At 45.7% G+C, this 18,402-nt stretch overlaps 1 protein-coding gene across 2 annotated transcripts in view; it reads left to right on the forward strand.

The window, feature by feature from the left end:
* sema5a (sema domain, seven thrombospondin repeats (type 1 and type 1-like), transmembrane domain (TM) and short cytoplasmic domain, (semaphorin) 5A) overlaps positions 1 to 18,402 on the forward strand; it is a 257,306-nt gene that overhangs the window by 174,141 nt on the left and 64,763 nt on the right. For both annotated transcript variants that reach the window (XM_079489014.1, XM_079489015.1), the window contains 5 exons: positions 785 to 989; positions 5,571 to 5,778; positions 9,538 to 9,655; positions 14,617 to 14,801; positions 15,648 to 15,791. In XM_079489014.1, the coding sequence (XP_079345140.1) occupies positions 785 to 989; positions 5,571 to 5,778; positions 9,538 to 9,655; positions 14,617 to 14,801; positions 15,648 to 15,791 (860 nt within the window). The remainder of the gene's footprint in view (positions 1 to 784; positions 990 to 5,570; positions 5,779 to 9,537; positions 9,656 to 14,616; positions 14,802 to 15,647; positions 15,792 to 18,402) is intronic.

An 18,402-nucleotide genomic window follows, 5' to 3' on the forward strand; every position in this document is an offset into this window, starting at 1 on the left:
AAATGACACGGTGTATTTATTTACATGTCTGTCATGTCGGATACGGCACCAAATCAAGCAGCACAGATTGATATGAGCAGGTGCTCTGAGCCTTTGATTAGACAGCGGCCTGTTATTGAGTTCATCGGTCATTATCAAGAAATAACACACCGCTGAATTCAGTGATTGGCCAATCAGAATCAAGCATTCAACCCAAGCTGTGTAATAAATGGTGATATCAGTCGGCACTCTCTGTGCAGGAAGCGGAAAATCGAAAATCACCAAGATTATCTGCACGGTAATCTCTCAAGACAGATCTGCAATTTGCAATGAAAATCTGTCAGCTTGATTGCTGGATAGTTGGATGGTTGGATATCCTATAGGCCAGGGTGCAGGCCCTGTAGCAGGAAGCAAGCTGAACGTTTGCATAAAGCGGCAAAGCCAAGCCTGATTTCCTGTTACTCAGGCATTCAAACAAGCTTGCCCCCAGACTCGGAGGTTAAAATAAATATATTTTCAAAGCTGAACAGGCTCCCAGAATGTCTGAAGGTTGCTGCACAGACATCAATCAAGCAACCTTTCTCACCTCCGCCTCTCCCCCTAGTCTCATAGACGTCTCGACGGCGGCTAGGCATTCACAGTGAATTCTGGGTAGCTATGGGCGAGTTTATGTGTCCAGTAGTTTGATTCTTTATACCTTCCAAATATGTCTCTGCAGTGCGGCACCATTGACTACGGCTCCTATGGGCGAGTTTATGTGTCCAGTAGTTTGATTCTTTTATACCTTCCAAATATGTCTCTGCAGTGCGGCACCATTGACTACGGCTCCTACGTCAACCTCACGGAGAGGAACCTGCAGGACGCTCAGAAGTTCCTGCTCATGCATGAGGTGGTCCAGCCTGTGGTGCCCGTGCCGTACTTCATGGAGGACAACATCCGCTTCACACACGTGGCCGTGGACGTGGTGCAGGGCAAAGACATGGTCTACCACATCATATATCTGGCTACTGGTAGGTTGTGTGCGTGTTGCGTGTGCGTGCGTGTGCGTGTGTGTGTGTGTGTGGGTGTGTGTGTGTGTGCGTGTGCATGCTTGGGTGTTAATGCTGTGTATGGGTGTGTATGTAAGTTTGAAAAATACCTACAGTATTTGAAATGATGCTGGCATTTCTATAGCCAAAGCCATTCACATGAATGATGTGACGACGACGAAACAGATGACGCTACCGTCACCTGTAGTGACCACCAGTCACCATCGGTGTCACCAAATCTACCATAAAGAACATTGATATTGTGATATGTGGGCCTTTTTGGAAGCTTGCATGTGTGCGTGCGTCCTGCCATTCATGTGCGGCTATGTGACTTTTTAAGTCCTTGAACTGTGCTCTGGGGACAAGGAGGGAATAGAGCAGTGTCAGGAAAGGAAATTAATTCAATATATCTGTAACCCTGAGGAGACTTCAAAGTCCTCTGACACTAATGTGATTGCTCTTTACTGCACCTCCATGTGTCTCCCATATGCACTGGAGACACACAAACATGCACACACCATATAACGGCCACATGCATATGCACACCACATTGACACACACACACACACACACACACACACACACACACAGCGCTACACACTCTCGCCCACGATATACACGCCCACAGTCAAACTACGCACACGCAGACTCATCAGACCACATATCACTCACACTCAGTCCCTTGCCAAGAGATTGTAAACACCATGAAATTGCAACCAGTCGTCTGTCAAAAGAAGACATGCCGGTAATGAATAACACATACGTAGAATATGCACGCTGCCAAACAGACGTTAAAGAAACGACAGCTACACTTTGACTTGCACACACACAAGATCCCATCTGAACTCCCGAGGTATAGCAGCCCCACTGGCTGATCAGCAGACTGGCCCAATATGCTGAATTTAGATTAGTTCAGTAGGCACATTTTCCTTCTGATGACAGTTATAGCAGAGAGATTGTGCCTTTTCCTGGTTTGATTGAGTGGGCATATAAAATTCAAAGCACCACACGTTATTGCCGTGCGACATTGCAAGATGGTGAAATGATCCAATCAGTGAAAACATCAACTTAATGATAGACATTCATCAACCTTTTGGGCTATGAGTAGCCTTGCCGAGCCATGAGGCCCATAGGGCAGGAGCCTATCTCCTGTTTCTGTAGCGTGAGGCAGCTTGATGTACAAGTACACCCCCTGGACATGACGCTAGTATGTCGCAGGGCCTTACCCCCAATCCAACCTTTGATGCTGAGTGTCAAGCAGGGAGGCACTGGGTCCCATTTTTAGAGTCTTTGGTATGACCCGGCCGCCGGCCGGGGATCGAACCCCGACCTCCCAGTCTCAGGGCGGACACTCTAACCACAAGGCCACTGAGCTGGTAGAGAATTGCATTGTAGATTGTTGAAATTATACGGTCCCATACAGACCCAAACATGTTTCATACACTGTACAAAAATAATTACCCCAAACATATATTTTGTACAGGGGCACCTAACTTTGTGAACGGTAGATGGAGCACGAACTTGCGACTCACATGCACGCACGCACAATTAATTGAATCACAGAATTACATTGGTCATTATCAAGAAATAACACACCGCTGAATTCAGTGATTGACCAATCAGAATCAAGCATTCAACAGACAGAACAAAAACAGAAAACTTAACATGCACTTGACTGAACACACACACGGACACATCCAATGCACACACCTGTTCCAGATCACGAGCTCTGGCCTTGGCAGCACTGTGGTAAAATAATTCCCCTCCTATCGTTTGGATGCATGTTGTGATCAATGCAGCAACGAACGAGAGCTGCCACCTCTGCCAGTTCCATGGATACTAACCAGGCCCCGATGAAAACACACACACACACACACACAAACACACACACACACACACACACACACACACACACACACACACACAGTTCCATGGATACTAACCAGGCCCCAATGAAAACATCTGAAACGATGCCAAGTTCCATTAACGCTGGATAGCAACACATTATCTAATCACAGGCCATTAGCGCTAAAAAGCACTCTCCTGATTGGGGCCATTTCTGTGGTTACCTGATCGCTCTACTTGAGGTCCCAATGGTGTTTAACCCTGTAAAACCCAGATTCATTTCTACTTTCAAAAAAGAGATTTCAACCTTACTACTACGTTTTACTACTAGGACTTATCAGTGGAAATAAAATAAAATAAAAAAATAATTAATTACATTTGGGGGATATCTTTCACAATAATACATAAAACATGTTGTAGACATTCTAATGATCACAAAAAAACATATATTACAGTTATTTTACTTACTTTTATCAGGGTTGCACTGAGTCCAGAGATTTTTAATTTGTGTGAATTTCAGCCTCTCTGGGGGGTATTTATATGCAAATATCATGACCAATGGCATTGTAATGGCATTGCAATGAACATCAATGACATTTAGGTGAAAAAAGAACATAACAAAAATGAATTAATGAATTAATTAAAATTATTGTAATTGTATTATTGCAACACGCTGGGTGTTACAGGGTTAAGGTGTTATAACATTATAGTATTCCCTCACTATATCCTGTGCTGTGCCTACACCTGGTCTGCAGCGGATTTCACCAAGAGCTGGCTTTAGACTGCAGTCCTTAACCCATTCTGGACGGGAACCCCTTTTGGTGTTTTAACTAAGCATTATTTAGCTATTGAAAAATAGCAGATCTACAAGCTCACCGAGTGGCGCGCTACGAGCTTGTAGGTCTGCTATTTTTGAAAAATCGTGAAAATGTGGCACAAATCTTTGAATATATATTCTTTCAGAAGACTTTGTATTTATTTCGACGTCAGGCCTAATTTAATGGTAATCTGAGTCACACGGCAGCATCTTGGATCTCTCTCTAGGTCGTCCTCACACAGACGAGCCTTCCATCGTCGCCTCCAGTTATCCCGGTTCTCCATACATCCGGCCAGCTCGTTGGTGTTAGGAGAGAACTTCCTTAACTTTTGTAAGAGTTGGTGCTCTATATATAGTTACCTGCCCAATTATTACCAAGATGAGTCTTACTTAAGGCGCACAAGAGAACATTGATACTGTTTCCTCCACACAAAAAGGCAGAGCATATGCCTTGACAAAAACACCTCAAGGGCAAAAACTTAACTCTTTTATTTCCCACCCCTGAAATTGAATTAGTAATTTCACCCTTCCTCCTTTGCCATTACATGCACCTCATTAGTTTTAACTCACCCCGGGGACAAAATGCATCATTGATGATGTTTGTTTGAGTTCATCCCTGAGGAAAATCTGTCCTAATCCCCCCCACCAGCACCAGTCCACCCACCCAACCGCCCTCCCACCCACCCACCCTCTCCCCCGATGCGGTCACAGGGGAGTATCCGCATGAAAGGACAGCAACAGAAAGGTCAGGGGATACTGAGAATGACGATGATCAGACACTCTGGCCTCTGTCAGAAGAACTACAAAGTCATTTCATCACTTGGAGCATGTCACGAAAGACGAATGACTCTTGGCCAGAAGTGGCGTGCTCCAGCAGTGCTCCAGGCCCCATGCGGTTGAATCTTACAGCGATGTGTGTGTATTGATATCGTAGGCTCGGTGAGCCACCAGTCTGTCTTTCTGACAGTCTTACAGTATTTCACAGCCACAGTATTAGGGAGCGATTTTTTTTGCGGTTCACACAGAGTTCAGAATAGCTCGCACGCACACATGCTCATCCGAGGTACAGTATGCGTTCCCTTTTTGGCGTCTGCCTACCCACTGTCTCAACATTTTATTTTTTATTTTTTTCAATGTATTTTTATTGAGGCTCTGAATTTTCACAACTGTTCAATCACAATTCAATGTATATAGAACCACACTTTTCTTTTTTCAACACAACATAGGAAAACAACCAAACAAGTACCACAATACGGACATTACAATGCACAGACGAAAAACTAAAACAAAAAAAACGAGTACACCACATGACATGATTGTACATTACAGGTCACCAGGTCTCAACATTTTTGAGTGGTGCAACCACTCCTATAGACAGCTATGTGTGTGGCTGTGTCCCTTGGTCCCTGGGTCCCTGGGTCCCTTGGTCCCTGGGTCCCTGGTGTCCTGGGTCCCTGGGTCTGTCCCTGTGTCCCTGGCTGTGTCCGAGCACGAAAATAGCATTATAGCGTTTGTTCACCAATCACCACCAAGTGTCACTGTTGCACAGCCTAACACAAAGACACAGACACACACAGGCCAGGGAGGAGGGCTTGTACAGTACAGTACAGTGCAGTGCAGTGCAGTGCAGTGCAGTGCAGTGCAGTGCAGTGCAGTACAGTACAGTACAGTACAGTACAGTACAGTACAGTACAGTACAGTACAGTGCAGTGCAGTGCAGTGCAGTACAGATGGGTCTGATTTTAATTTCTGCACTGTCTCTCCCGAACTCTCTTTCTTCCTCAACTTCTCCTTCAATCTTTCTCCTCCTCTTTTGAGATTGTTTTCCCTCCTGCCATTGGACGAAAACCGGTATCCTTTCTCGGTGTGACCGGGGGTGTCTTTCTTTGTCTCTCCTCTAGACTACGGTACAATCAGGAAGGTACTGTCCCCTCTCAACCGGTCGGCGGGGAACTGCCTATTGGAGGAGATCGAGCTGTTCCCGCTCCGGAAGAGGCAGCCAATCCGGAGCCTGCTAATCCTGCACAGCCGCAGTGAGCTGTACGTAGGCGTCAGGGACCAGGTGATCAAGATCCCGCTAATGAGGTGCAGCTACCACAAGACCAGAGAGTGAGTATGCTGTGCAAACACAGACACGTACATGCACACACACACACACACACACACACACACACACACACACACACACACACACACACACACACACACACACACACACACACACACACACACACACAGAGAGACACACAGAGGACAACAATGTCGAAGAGTGGTCTAGGACTGGGGTTCCCAAACTTTTTCATGTCAAGGACCCCCAAATTGACACTAATTAGCCCGCGGACCCCAGTATTTGAAGAGATATACCAGGGACCCCCGTAAGAGAAGATCTTTATAGCTCTAGCAGAGATTCCCAACCCGTTTAATTTCAAGGACCCCCCAGTTTGACATTCATTAGACTACGGATCGCCATTGAATGGCATTTCTATCTCTGGGACCCCCAATTTATACTGTAAAATCAATGTTAATTTTAACTGTGAGAGTGTACACATGGAACCAAGTGGACCCGTTAGAGACCATAAGGGTCCATTTGGTTTCAAACACTATCATTTAGCTGGGGACCCCCTGGAACTCCATCAAGGACCCCTGAGGGTCCCCAGACCCCACTTTGGGAAGCACTGGTCTAGGATATGGGTTCCCAAAGTTGGGGTTGGGACCCCACATAGGGTCACGGGACACTTGACGGTGGCGTCGCGAAATTATTTTGGGTCATCAAAAATATTTTACACACCTGAATAGAATTCAACAGAATGAGTGAAATACAATGTAAAAATGATTACAAATACATTTAAAACATGATTGTTACAAACCCTCCTTAGCCCTAGGATTAATACATTAAGAGTGCGGACAAATGCGCACCAAATGTGTAGCCTACATTTATGTGCATAAAATTACCTCTGGGGTGCGTGAGTCAATGGCAGCATTATTTTGGGGCCGCGTGCTGAAAAGTTTGAGAACCACTGGCTTAGGACGTCCTAGACTCTAGGACATCATTTTCATGTCAAGCACCCTCAAATTGTATTTGGCCACGGACCCCGATTTGAAAATAATATCTTTGACAATAATGTTCTACTTTGTGCATGGCACCGCTATGTGATCGAGTATAAGTAGGCTTGTTAATGCCCATAACTTGGCCTTTATATGACAGCGTTAGACCGGTGTGACGGCGAGCTGCCCCTCATTGAGATTTAAAAGGCTTTAAAATCTGTTTTGTCTGGGCCACTCGAGGTGCCAAGAGCTCCACTCTGCCTCACAGTCTACCTCTCTCTCTCTCTCTCTCTCTCTCTCATACACACTCTCAATTGCTCTCATTCACACTCTCCAAAATGCACCCCTCTCCCTCACACAATGTTCTCGAATTGAGTTTCTGTCTGCCTGTGAGACTATAATACTCTATTAAAGTATAATTATTATTGTATAACATACATTGCCAAAGAAAACACATGCAGTTGTGGCTGCAGAATTGGTAAATAAAGTCAATAAAGAAATCACATGTTAGCATTTCAAACAGAATTGCACCTGTAGTTGTTGTCCCCGTCAAAATAGATGTAATTGGGAGTGATTGGAAGATCAATGTCTTTATATAAAAAGGTGCCTGTCGTTTATTTGATCGTTTTTCATCTGTTACTCTGCTTGAAGTCAAGCCAACAAACCGCAAACCTTTCAAATGTTGTGTTGTGTTCCAGAGTGCACGGCAGATTGGTGCAGACAGAAAGATGTAGACACACAGCCAGACATAAACAGAAGCACAGACAAACAGACAGCCTTTTCTTTTTTAATAAAAACAGACGGATGAGCAATAAAGAGAGACAAGGACAAACGGAAGTAAAGACAGACAAGGACGCGCCAGCTACCGTTACCAATGCTGACTGACACTCGACGTGAGCGCCGGAGAGTTCACCGTTCACATTTCCTTAACCCATTTAGGCCTGACGTCGAAATAAAAAGAAAAGTCTTCAAAATTCAAAAAGACAGTTTTCTGAATCAGTGGTGGTGCTCAATATTTCATGTCAAGGACCCCACAAATGATATGTAATTGGCCCCCGACCCCCATCTGAAAATATGTTGTTCCAGGAACCCCTCAGAAGCAAAGATTTGAGTTAAAAACGTTCGCTCTGAAAGAATAATATATTCAAAGATTTGCACCACCTATTTTTCAAAAATAGCAGACCTACAAGCTCGTAGCGCGGCACTCGGTGCCGCGCTACGAGCTTGTAGATCTGCTATTTTTCAATAGCTAAAGCAAACACCAAAAGGGGTTCCCGTTCAGAATGGGTTAAGGGGTTTAACGATTTTGAAACATTAGACAGCCTGTCTCTGTATTCCGCTGTGGGGCGTGTGAGTGTGAGAGACCCTGTGGTTCAGTGACCGGCAATGCAGATGCTGTAATTCCCCGCAGGCCATTTAAAAAGACAGGTATTAGCTTGTTCCTTTTCCCTTTCATGTCGCCCTTGCTGTCGTCATGATACCCCCTGTCTGAACAGAAATAGTCTCATAACTCTCCGGCTATTGTTACCCCCCTAGACACTACGTCAGCTGCTGTGTGTGTGTGTGTTTGTATGTGCTGTAATTTGTGTGTGTGTGTGCGTGTGCGTGTGCGCGTGCATGTGTGCGTGTGCGTGTGTGTGTGTGTTTTGTTGTGTGTGTGCATGCATGCATGTGTCTGTGTGCGTTGCATCTTTGCCTCCATGGGTGAACATTACACCCTGGCGTGTGAGCGCTGTGGCATTTCTGCCTTTTCTCCGCGCTCTTGCGTGCTTGTTGTCGTAGTCGTGTCGTTGCCCTCTCGCGTACGAGCGCACGTGTACGTCTGTGCGGTGTGGCTCATTGTTATGGCTCGCAAGGACACCTTTGGTTACATTTCACACTGCGTTGATGCCTGTGGCTCCGAGATATGTCATTGTGTTGTCACTCCAATCTCATATTTGCATGAAACGAGAGACATCAGGCCTTTTTATTGCACTCCATAAAGCACCGGAGGGAGTTGGAAGAGCCACGAGGAGAACCTGGACAGCTCAGCTATCCTACTGCATTATTTGCCAGCGTGACAGGCTTGTTTGAGTCAGAAATGTGTATGCAAACACAGAAACATAATCCCGGTGTTTGGCGGAGGATCACCTGAATAATCAGTCGGCGCATACGGGTGTGTGTGTGTGTGTGTGTGTGTGTGTGAGAGAGCGAGAGATATATCATCATATCAGGCTGCTGATGTTACGCCTGCATGCACATTTATTCGCACAACACACAAATGCAAACATCTTTGTTTCTGTTGTTGTCGGTCCCATTTCTCTCACTTGTTTTGTAGCATATCAATCTCTCCCTCTCTCTTTCTCTCTATGATTGCTTTTTTGTCTACTTACTGCCCAACATGGCTCAACTACGCACATCTAGGTTGCCTGGAGTCGAACCTGCGGCACACTGCCAGACTGGATTACCAGACAAGGTGCCTGGACCATTGAGCCATGGCCCAGGCCTCTAGGTTGCCTTTTTAAACTATTCGTAACTCGTGTCATCAGTGCCCATACCCGAGGCGGGGTTGGCGAAAGGGCCTTTCTGTGTGGAGTTTGCATGTTCTCCCCGTGTACCCTCACAAAAACATGCAGTAATCCTGGTCTCTAAAACTACCTCCCCCTGGCCAGCCGGGGCGCCTGATGGAGGGGAAAGGAACTGGTCGGAATAACGTGTTCCTTCCACGCGCTACGTCCGGCCGGGGAAACTCGGAAAAACTATTCGTACATAACTCGCAGATGCTCACCTGCTCTTCTCCATTTCTCCACCCCCCCACTCCACCCCCATCCCTTCTTCCCCCAGAGCATGCATAGGAGCCAGGGATCCGTACTGCGGCTGGGACCTGGTGCTCAAGAAGTGCACCACCCTAGAGGAGAGCGTCCGAATGAGCCAATGGGAACAGAGCATCACCAAGTGTCCAGTGAGTACCGGCCCGGCCAACGTTTTCTCTATCTTTCTCTCACAAACTCGCTTGCTTTATCTAGAAGGGAGTTCCAGCTGTGCCTCTAGCCTATAGCAGGCCAGTCTGGTGCATCTCAGGAGCCTCTAGCCTATAGCAGGCCAGTCTGGTGCATCTCAGGAGCCTCTAGCCTATAGCAGGCCAGTCTGGTGCATCTCAGGAGCCTCTAGCCTATAGCAGGCCAGTCTGGTGCATCTCAGGAGCCTCTAGCCTATAGCAGGCCAGTCTGGTGCATCTCAGGAGCCTCTAGCCTATAGCAGGCCAGTCTGGTGCATCTCAGGAGCCTCTAGCCTATAGCAGGCCAGTCTGGTGCATCTCAGGAGCAGGACAAATAACATGCGAACAAGAAGGCACTGGAGCAGCTCAGACGATTTAGGCCCGTTTCGATGTGTCAATTACATCTTCGTCAGGTCACATCGAAACGTTGTCACTTTTTACCTGCACCCTGTTTTAATAAAATAATCGCTTGCTTTATCTGCAGGGCAAAGATTATCTTTGCCCTGCCTCCCCCAGCACCCTCACTCACTTTTCTTTCTCTCCACATTCACTATAAAAACCCACAGTGCTCTTTAGTTGTCTTGCCCGGTAGCTCCGCAGCCTGCTCTGTATTCCCTCCTCCACACACTAACACACACGCACACAACTTAACCCATTTTGACCTGAGATCAGATTCTAAAAATGTCTTCTACATCCTGACATCCTGAAAAAGCTATGTTTCTATGTCAGTCGTTCTTCGACTTTTCAAAAATAGCAGACCTACAAGCTCGTAGCGCGCCACTCGGTGGCGCGCTATGAGCTTGTAGATCTGCTATTTTTCAATAGCTAAAGCATAACATAATGCTAACACCAAAAGGGGTTCCCGCCCAAAATGCGTTAAACACAACAGCCCTCTAAAAGCAGACAAAACAGCCGACAAATTCTCCCAAAGAAAAGCACCTTGGGGCGACCGAACAACTTGACTGTACTGGAGTGCAATGCACCCTGGGAATGAGCGCAAGTGGCACTCCAGTCATCCATCCTCAGTTCTGCATGTCCATTAGCCAAACAGGTCCTCCATTTCTCTTCCTGTTTAGGCAGAGTATCTATTTCAGCTCGACGCGGCTAAATGAAACGGTAATTGTTCCACAGGCATCCATTTTCCACCCAGTGTTGGATGCTGTCGTATGCTTTTATGTGGTTTCATGTTCAGAAGATTGTCTGGCACTACAGTCACCTCATGGCATTTGTTGACACAGATTAAAATGGGGAAGAATACCGCACACTAAATGCAACTCCGTTTGGATTATTTTCACCACCACCTTTTTCTATACAACCGGATGCCAGTGTAGGAATGATACAACAACTTAACTGGATATCTGTTGCAGACGTGGTGGGCTGGCTTGGGTTGTGGCAGAAACATAATGTACAGTTGAATCAGAATGCTCAGAAGCATAGAAGCATGATGTCATAGACGACACGATCCCATTGTCTGAGGTTATGCTCAGCGTGTTCCGCCTTTGGTACCAAACATATGGCTGCGTTATGGCATGGAGTGAAGGAGGGAGAGACACGCACGCACGCACGCACGCACGCACGCACGCACGCACGCACGCACGCACGCACGCACGCACGCACGCACGCACGCACGCACGCACGCACGCACGCACGCACGCACGCACGCACGCACGCACACTATTAGTCTGTTGTGTAAGTGTAGGCTACCAAAAATAAAAGGTAGTAATTGACACCTCTAACCCAACCCAATGATTATTTCTCCTTATCTACTCCTGATATGCATGTGCGGCGTGCGCTTCTGCATACTGTGCATACAGTACACCATCCACACATGTGTGCATGTGTGTGCGCGCACACACACACACACACACACACACACACACACACACACACACACACACACACACACATTTGATCAATAGTTAACACCTTGCCCAACACTGTGATTATTTCAGTAAACTCCCAATATTTAACCTGGACATGTATGCTTGTTCCATGTACAGTGTAGGTCAAATGAATAGCCAATCCCCAGAATATGTACAACATACGTAGTGTCTCTTGTCAACAAAGACAATATCATGTCCCGTTACTCTCACCATGGATGCTTGTTCCATGTACAGTGTAGGTCAAATGAATAGCCAATCCCCAGAATATGTACAACATAGTGTCTCTTGTCAACAAAGACAATATCATGTCCCTTTACTCTCAACATGGATGTGTGCATCAACGTCTAGCCCTGGAGAGACTATTTATTTAGCAATTTACAGGTAATCTACAATTCGATCATGTCTGACTATATAATTATAATCCCCGTATTAAAACTGTTGACAGTGTGAAAAATGGATGCGGTTACTACACAGAAGAACGTGTGGGTACAGAAGAATGCATTAAACATTGTGGCTCATGACTTGGCAGGGTTCCAAATAGACCAAGTTGTATTTTTTGCCAGAAAGAATAGCAACTGTGCCTTCATTGTAAAAGACAAAAGGTCCTTTCTAATGGCAGCCTTTCTGAACATAAAATGGGAAAGCGAGTCATCAGCACATGTCAAACACGGCAACTTCTCCTGAAGCTTCAAACTAATTCAATGTTCTAGGTTTAATTTTAGTGCCAAAAGCTTGACCCGAGGGGAGAGCCCCGAACTGAGCTCTTGCTTCTTTCAAAGCTTGAGGGGTGAGCAGGCCGCTTCTTATCAACTGACAGGGGAAGGACGTACAGTACAGTAGCGTGTGGCAGGAACACGTTATTCCAAACAGTTCCTTTAATTCCCCTCCATCAGGCGCCCCGGCTGACCCAGGGTATGGGCGCTGGTGATGTGGAGGAGAGAACATACAATTATCTGAAAACTTTAATTACTGTAGTTACTTTGTAGATTTTGATTATTATTAACCCATTTTGGGCAGGAACCCCTTTTGGTGTTAGCATTATGTTATGCTTTAGCTATTGAAAAATAGCAGATCTACAAGCTCATAGCGCGGCACTGAGTGCCGCGCTACGAGCTTGTAGTAAATAGCAAAGCAACTCCCTTACACTGAGAAGATATCCGTGCAATTCGGATCACCCTGAACCTAAAAAGCTAGCCCAACCATTAAAAAAACAAGACCCTTTAAATTGCCACCTGCAAAATAAGAAACAAAACATTTTATAGGTCTGCTATTTTTGAAAAATCGAAGAACGACTGACATAGAAACATAGCTTTTTCAGAAAACTGTCAGGATGTAGAAGACATTTTTAGAATCTGATCTCAGTTCAAAATGGGTTAAAAAACACATTAACCACTTCAGCCCTATTATACATTTTGGCCATTTGAAAATAGCCTCTACATTGATACATATTGATACATATTGAAATAAAACATGTGAGTACATTTCCCACCACTGAGTAAAAGAAGTCATCGTGCTGGTCAGCTATTTCAGTGTTTTTGTTTACTTGTCTGGAGTTGGACGTCAGTCAAGGATAAGCACTACACCAGTCTGCACAGTGTAGGCAGACAGATGGGGATATGCTTTACCGGTCTATTCACATCGGACTGTTCACAAATACCATCTGGTCTCTGGCAAGGTTTGCTTTTTCTGTGGTTTTCGAAGGTGTGATGGGAACATGCCTTGGCTATTGTACAATTCCTGTTCCTAGGCTTTGACTTAGGTAAGGTACGTCCTACAGTACACACCAAATATCTTTCTTTTCTTTACAAAGAACTCGGCCTGCTGTTCGAGTGCACAACATGTTCCTCTGAACAGCAAACACTGCTGTTGTTGAGGTGTACAGTAAAATAATATTTAGTGTGCGTGTGCGCATGCACGTGCACGTGTGTGTGTGTATGTGCGTGTGTGTGCGTGTGTGTGTGTGTGCGTGTGCGCGTGTGCACGCCCGCGTGTGCGCGCGTTCATGCGTGTGTGTGAGAGAGAAAGCTCCCATCAGCCGCTTTCACAATCGATTTATCTCTCACGGTAGCATGATATCTATCACTGTGTCTGTACCTCAGCTCTCTGCTTTCGATTCTCTTCATGTCATTAAATGAAATTACGCAGTTCCTTATCTCAACCGCAGATACGTGGGGGGGGTGGAGGGGTGGAGGGGTGGGAGGAATAATGTCTCGGGGAAAGCGAGACGCGCTGTTGGCTTTCTCTTTCTAGTCACTCTCTTTCTAGGCTGAGACCCTTTTAATGCAAATGCCGTCTGCCTTACTCTGGCGTCCTAATTTGGACGCACGGCAGGGTTCAATTACCAAGAAGAGCGAAGGGCAGAATATATTTCTGCCTCTGTGCCAAAGCAGATGATGATTTTGCGCTCGCCCCTCCTGTTGTCCTTTGGCTTTTAAATTACCCTGAAATGTGCCTCTTCTCATATGTATAGGCCACGTGCGCAGGTTATCACTTTAACCCATTTTGGGCGGGAACCCCTTTTGGTGTTTTAAGCATTATGTTATACTTTAGCCATTGAAAAATAGCAGACCTACAAGCTCATAGCTTGTAGGTCTGCTATTTTAGAAAAATCGTGAAAATGTGTTGCGCAAATCTTTGAATATATATTCTTTCAGAACGTTTTTAACTCAAATCTTTGCTTCTGGGGGGTCCCTGGAACAACATAAAGAATATATATTCAAATATTTGCACCACATTTTCACGATTTTTCAAAAATAGCAGACCGACAAGCTCGTAGCGCGGCACTCGGTGCCGCGCTATGAGCTTGTAGATCTGCTATTTTTCAACAGCTAAAGTACAACATAATGCTTAAAACACCAAAAGAGGTTCCCGCCCAGAATGGGTTAATTATCTCACCCCATAATAATAAGCGTTCTCTAACTTATTCCCTTTTGCTTCACATTGAGCTCTCTTTGTAGAGGTTTTATCTTTCCTGCTATTCTTTCCCGTACGTTTATGTGTGACCTATATGTTCATTATTGTCTTTTTGCTCGCTGCTGACAGGTCCGTAACGTGACGGTTGACGGGGGTTTTGGTGGCTGGACCGGCTGGGCGGCCTGCAGCCACAACGACGGAGGCAGTGCAGGAGGGGCCTGCTTGTGTCGGACGCGAGCCTGCGACCACCCCGCCCCCCAGTGCGGTGGCCAGCATTGCCTGGGGATCAGCGTAGAGGTGGCCAACTGTTCCAGGTATAACCAGCGGAGATTTTCCACTGTCCCTCATTTTGATCTATCGGTTGGTTTATCTGTCAGCACATGTCTCTGCATGTGTCCACTCGGTGCATTGCACCACTACAATATATTCTGCATTCGTGGAGGAGTAGTTGAACATCTCTAGCTGGAGAGATGGTCAGACACCTCTCATGTTCTCATGTCTCTGTTCGTGTCTGTCTGTCTGTCTGTCTGTCTGTCTGTCTGTCTGTCTGTCTGTCTGTCTGTCTGTCTGTCTGTCTGTCTGTCTGTCTGTCTGTCTGTCTGTCTGTCTGTCTGTCTGTCTGTCTGTCTGTCTGTCTGTCTGTCTGTCTGTCTGTCTGTCTGTCTGTCTGTCTGTCTGTGTGTGTGTGTGTGTGTGTGTGTGTGTGTGTGTGTGTGTGTGTGTGTGTGTGTGTGTGTGTACGGCTGAAATGCACAAAACTCGAGAACCATTAGCTCCACCGACTTTAAATTCGACACACTCGTTCCACACCACCACACCACAGGGAGTGCAGTGCCCGGTGTTGAGTCGGTCGGACCCACGGTTGTCCAGAACCGCCACAAAAGGCCTCTGCCCGGGCTCAGTCAGGACAGGCCCCCTCCCCGGGCTCCATATATGGAGCTGGCCTGTTCTGACATCACAAATATGTTCTGACATCTGCAATTCTGCATAGACTCCATATTTGGGCATGCCTGACAAAGAACTCCATATATGGGCATAAAAGGGACACAGACATAACTGGGTTGGGCATGCATTTCCAACTTGCATCGTTCCAAGGTTCTAGGTTCTGCTGTGTTATAGTTTCTAGTGCAGCATGCATAATGTTTTGCGTGTGTGTGCAGGAATGGAGCGTGGACTCCCTGGACGTCCTGGTCGCCCTGCAGCACCACCTGTGGCATCGGCTTCCAGGTCCGACAGCGCTCGTGCAGCAACCCCACCCCGCGCCACGGGGGACGGGTGTGCGTGGGCCAGAACCGGGAGGAGAGGTATGACACAGTACAGTACACAACATGTACCTCATACAGTATGACACAGTACAGTACACAACATGCACACTGGTGTGTACCTCATATGATACAGTACAGTACACAACATGCACACTGGTGTGTACCTCATATGATACAGTACACAACATGCACACTGGTGTGCACCTCATATGCACACTGGTGTGTACCTCATATGATACAGTACACAACATGCACACTGGTGTGCACCTCATATGCACACTGGTGTGTACCTCATATGCACACTGGTGTGTACCTCATATGCACACTGGTGTGTACCTCATATGCACACGTCGCGACACAACTTGCAGTGAGGATGGAAGTATGAATTAATTCTTCATTTTTGTTTTGTTTTGTTTGCTTAGTTTTTATAATCGATTCAGTCCAACTTTGCGACGCCCCAATTAAGGAATGAGTTGAGGCTGAGCCCGGGGTAATTCTCTGGCTTGAGCACGCACACACGCACGCACACACGCACAAACGCACGCACGCACAAACGCACGCACACGCACGCACGCCTAGTCAACTGTTTTTTTAAGCATTGGCCTAGAATAATCACTTTTTCTAATACACCGTAAAGCAACCTCCTATGTCCGCCAGTGAAATTATGCAAGGAAGGAGTGAAAAGAGAGGTAGCCTATAACCATAGAGTATGAACTAAACACTAAACACAGGTGAAGAGACGGTCAAGCTGGGAAGTCTTTTACAGCCTTCCTCACTTACTGTACACCACTGCTGTCAAACTGAGCCACAAGGACAGTGACGTCTGAAAAGCACAGGCAAGGCAAACCACCGGGTTCACAATCAAGGCCATTCATTTGAACAAAGACTGGCACAGTGGCACATCTTAATGAAGCTGTGCGTCCCTTCACAGCTGTGTTCTGTGGGGTGTCAGTGTTACCTCGACGCACCTCACACACCTCCCGGGGGTTAATGGAGCTAGCAAAATACATTGTTTTGTGGGAGAAAGCAATTGGAGGAAGAAAGAAAGAAAGAAAGAAAGAAAGAAAGAAAGAAAGAAAGCAGTTATTACACGGTGTGACCATGACAACTGGAACACAACAGCAACAGGAAAACAGCAGGTGTTTGGACCTCACAAAATTGCATTTGTCTTTCTTGTACCAAAGAAAGTATGAGGAGTGACAAATAAAAAGAACTGTCTTCTTCTCGACAGCATCAAGGATGGGTAAATAATTAGCTATGGCCTTAGGGGTCCCACTATCTCTTTCATCCATAGTTCTGAGGTTTTCTAAATCATGACAATTTTCGTAAAGATTTGAGGCACATTTTAACGATTTTTCAAAAATAGCAGACCTACAAGTTCATAGCGCGCCACTCGGTGGCGCGCTATGAGCTTGTAGATCTGCTATTTTTCAATAGCTAAATTATAACATAATGTTTAAAACGCTAACGCTAACGTGACATGGATGCGTTCCAGGTATCAATGGATTAATTGTCTTACTGCCAGTGAAGGTCCTCGAACAATCGGCGTAATGCGGCGCTAATGGAAGCAGTGTTAATCCTATCTTATGTATGGACGCAGGTGTCCTTCATACGCTTTGCCCCCCGTTGTACAAATATCAAATAACCACGCGTCTATTTAGCGCCGGTGGGTATGTTGGTGCTAAGATGAGGCGTGGGTGGGCTGGCACAATCAGATCCCACTAATATCTTACGCTCAGAGCTATACATTGCAATTTGCGCTTTGTGTTTCGTAATGCAGAATGCAAACGTTTACTTAGCCCATTTTGGGCGGGAACCCCTTTTGGTGTTAGCATTATGTTATGCTTTAGCTATTGAAAAATAGCAGATCTACAAGCTCATAGCGTGCCACCGAGTGGCGCACTACGAGCTTGTAGGTCTGCTATTTTTGAAAAATCGAAGAACGACTGACATAGAAACATAGCTTTTTCAGAAAACTGTCAGGATGTAGAAGACATTTTTAGAATCTGATCTCAGGTCAAAATGGGTTAGTATTCATGCAGCACACCTTTGGGACTAAGATGCACCTAGGAGAGTTCACAATGAATGCACACTGATTGCTATCAACATCTATGCGATGCACAACACTCACGTTCAACAATTGTGACAATGATACAATAATTGACAATGATACAAGAAACCTGAATTGTTTTTGCGCTCAAACGGTAGATAAACAAATTAATGTTCAAGCACTTCATTCTTCATTAATCCTTTAATTAATAATTAAACAAAATGATGATGATTGATGCTGCGTTTTTGCCTATTCTGTTGCTGATATAAGATGTGTTTATATTGTATGCCTCTTATCATGTAACAATGTCGTGAATCCATAGTCTCATGGCATTCTCTGTCTCTGTTTACAGTAAGGCCCATTATTAACTCATTTTGGGCGGGAACCCCTTTTGGTGTTAGCATTATGTTAAGCTTTAGCTAGCGCGCCACCAAGTGGCGAGCTTGTAGGTCTGCTATTTTTGAAAAATCGAAGAACGACTGACATAGAAACATAGCTTTTCCAGAAAACTTTTTTTTTTTTGTTTTTTAGAAACATAGCTTTTCCAGAAAACTGTCAGGATGTAGAAGACATTTTTAGAATCTGATCTCAGGTCAAAAT

The sequence above is a fragment of the Electrona antarctica genome (genome assembly GCF_951216825.1).
Source record: "Electrona antarctica genome assembly, chromosome: 20".
Classification (NCBI taxonomy): Eukaryota; Metazoa; Chordata; class Actinopteri; order Myctophiformes; family Myctophidae; genus Electrona; species Electrona antarctica.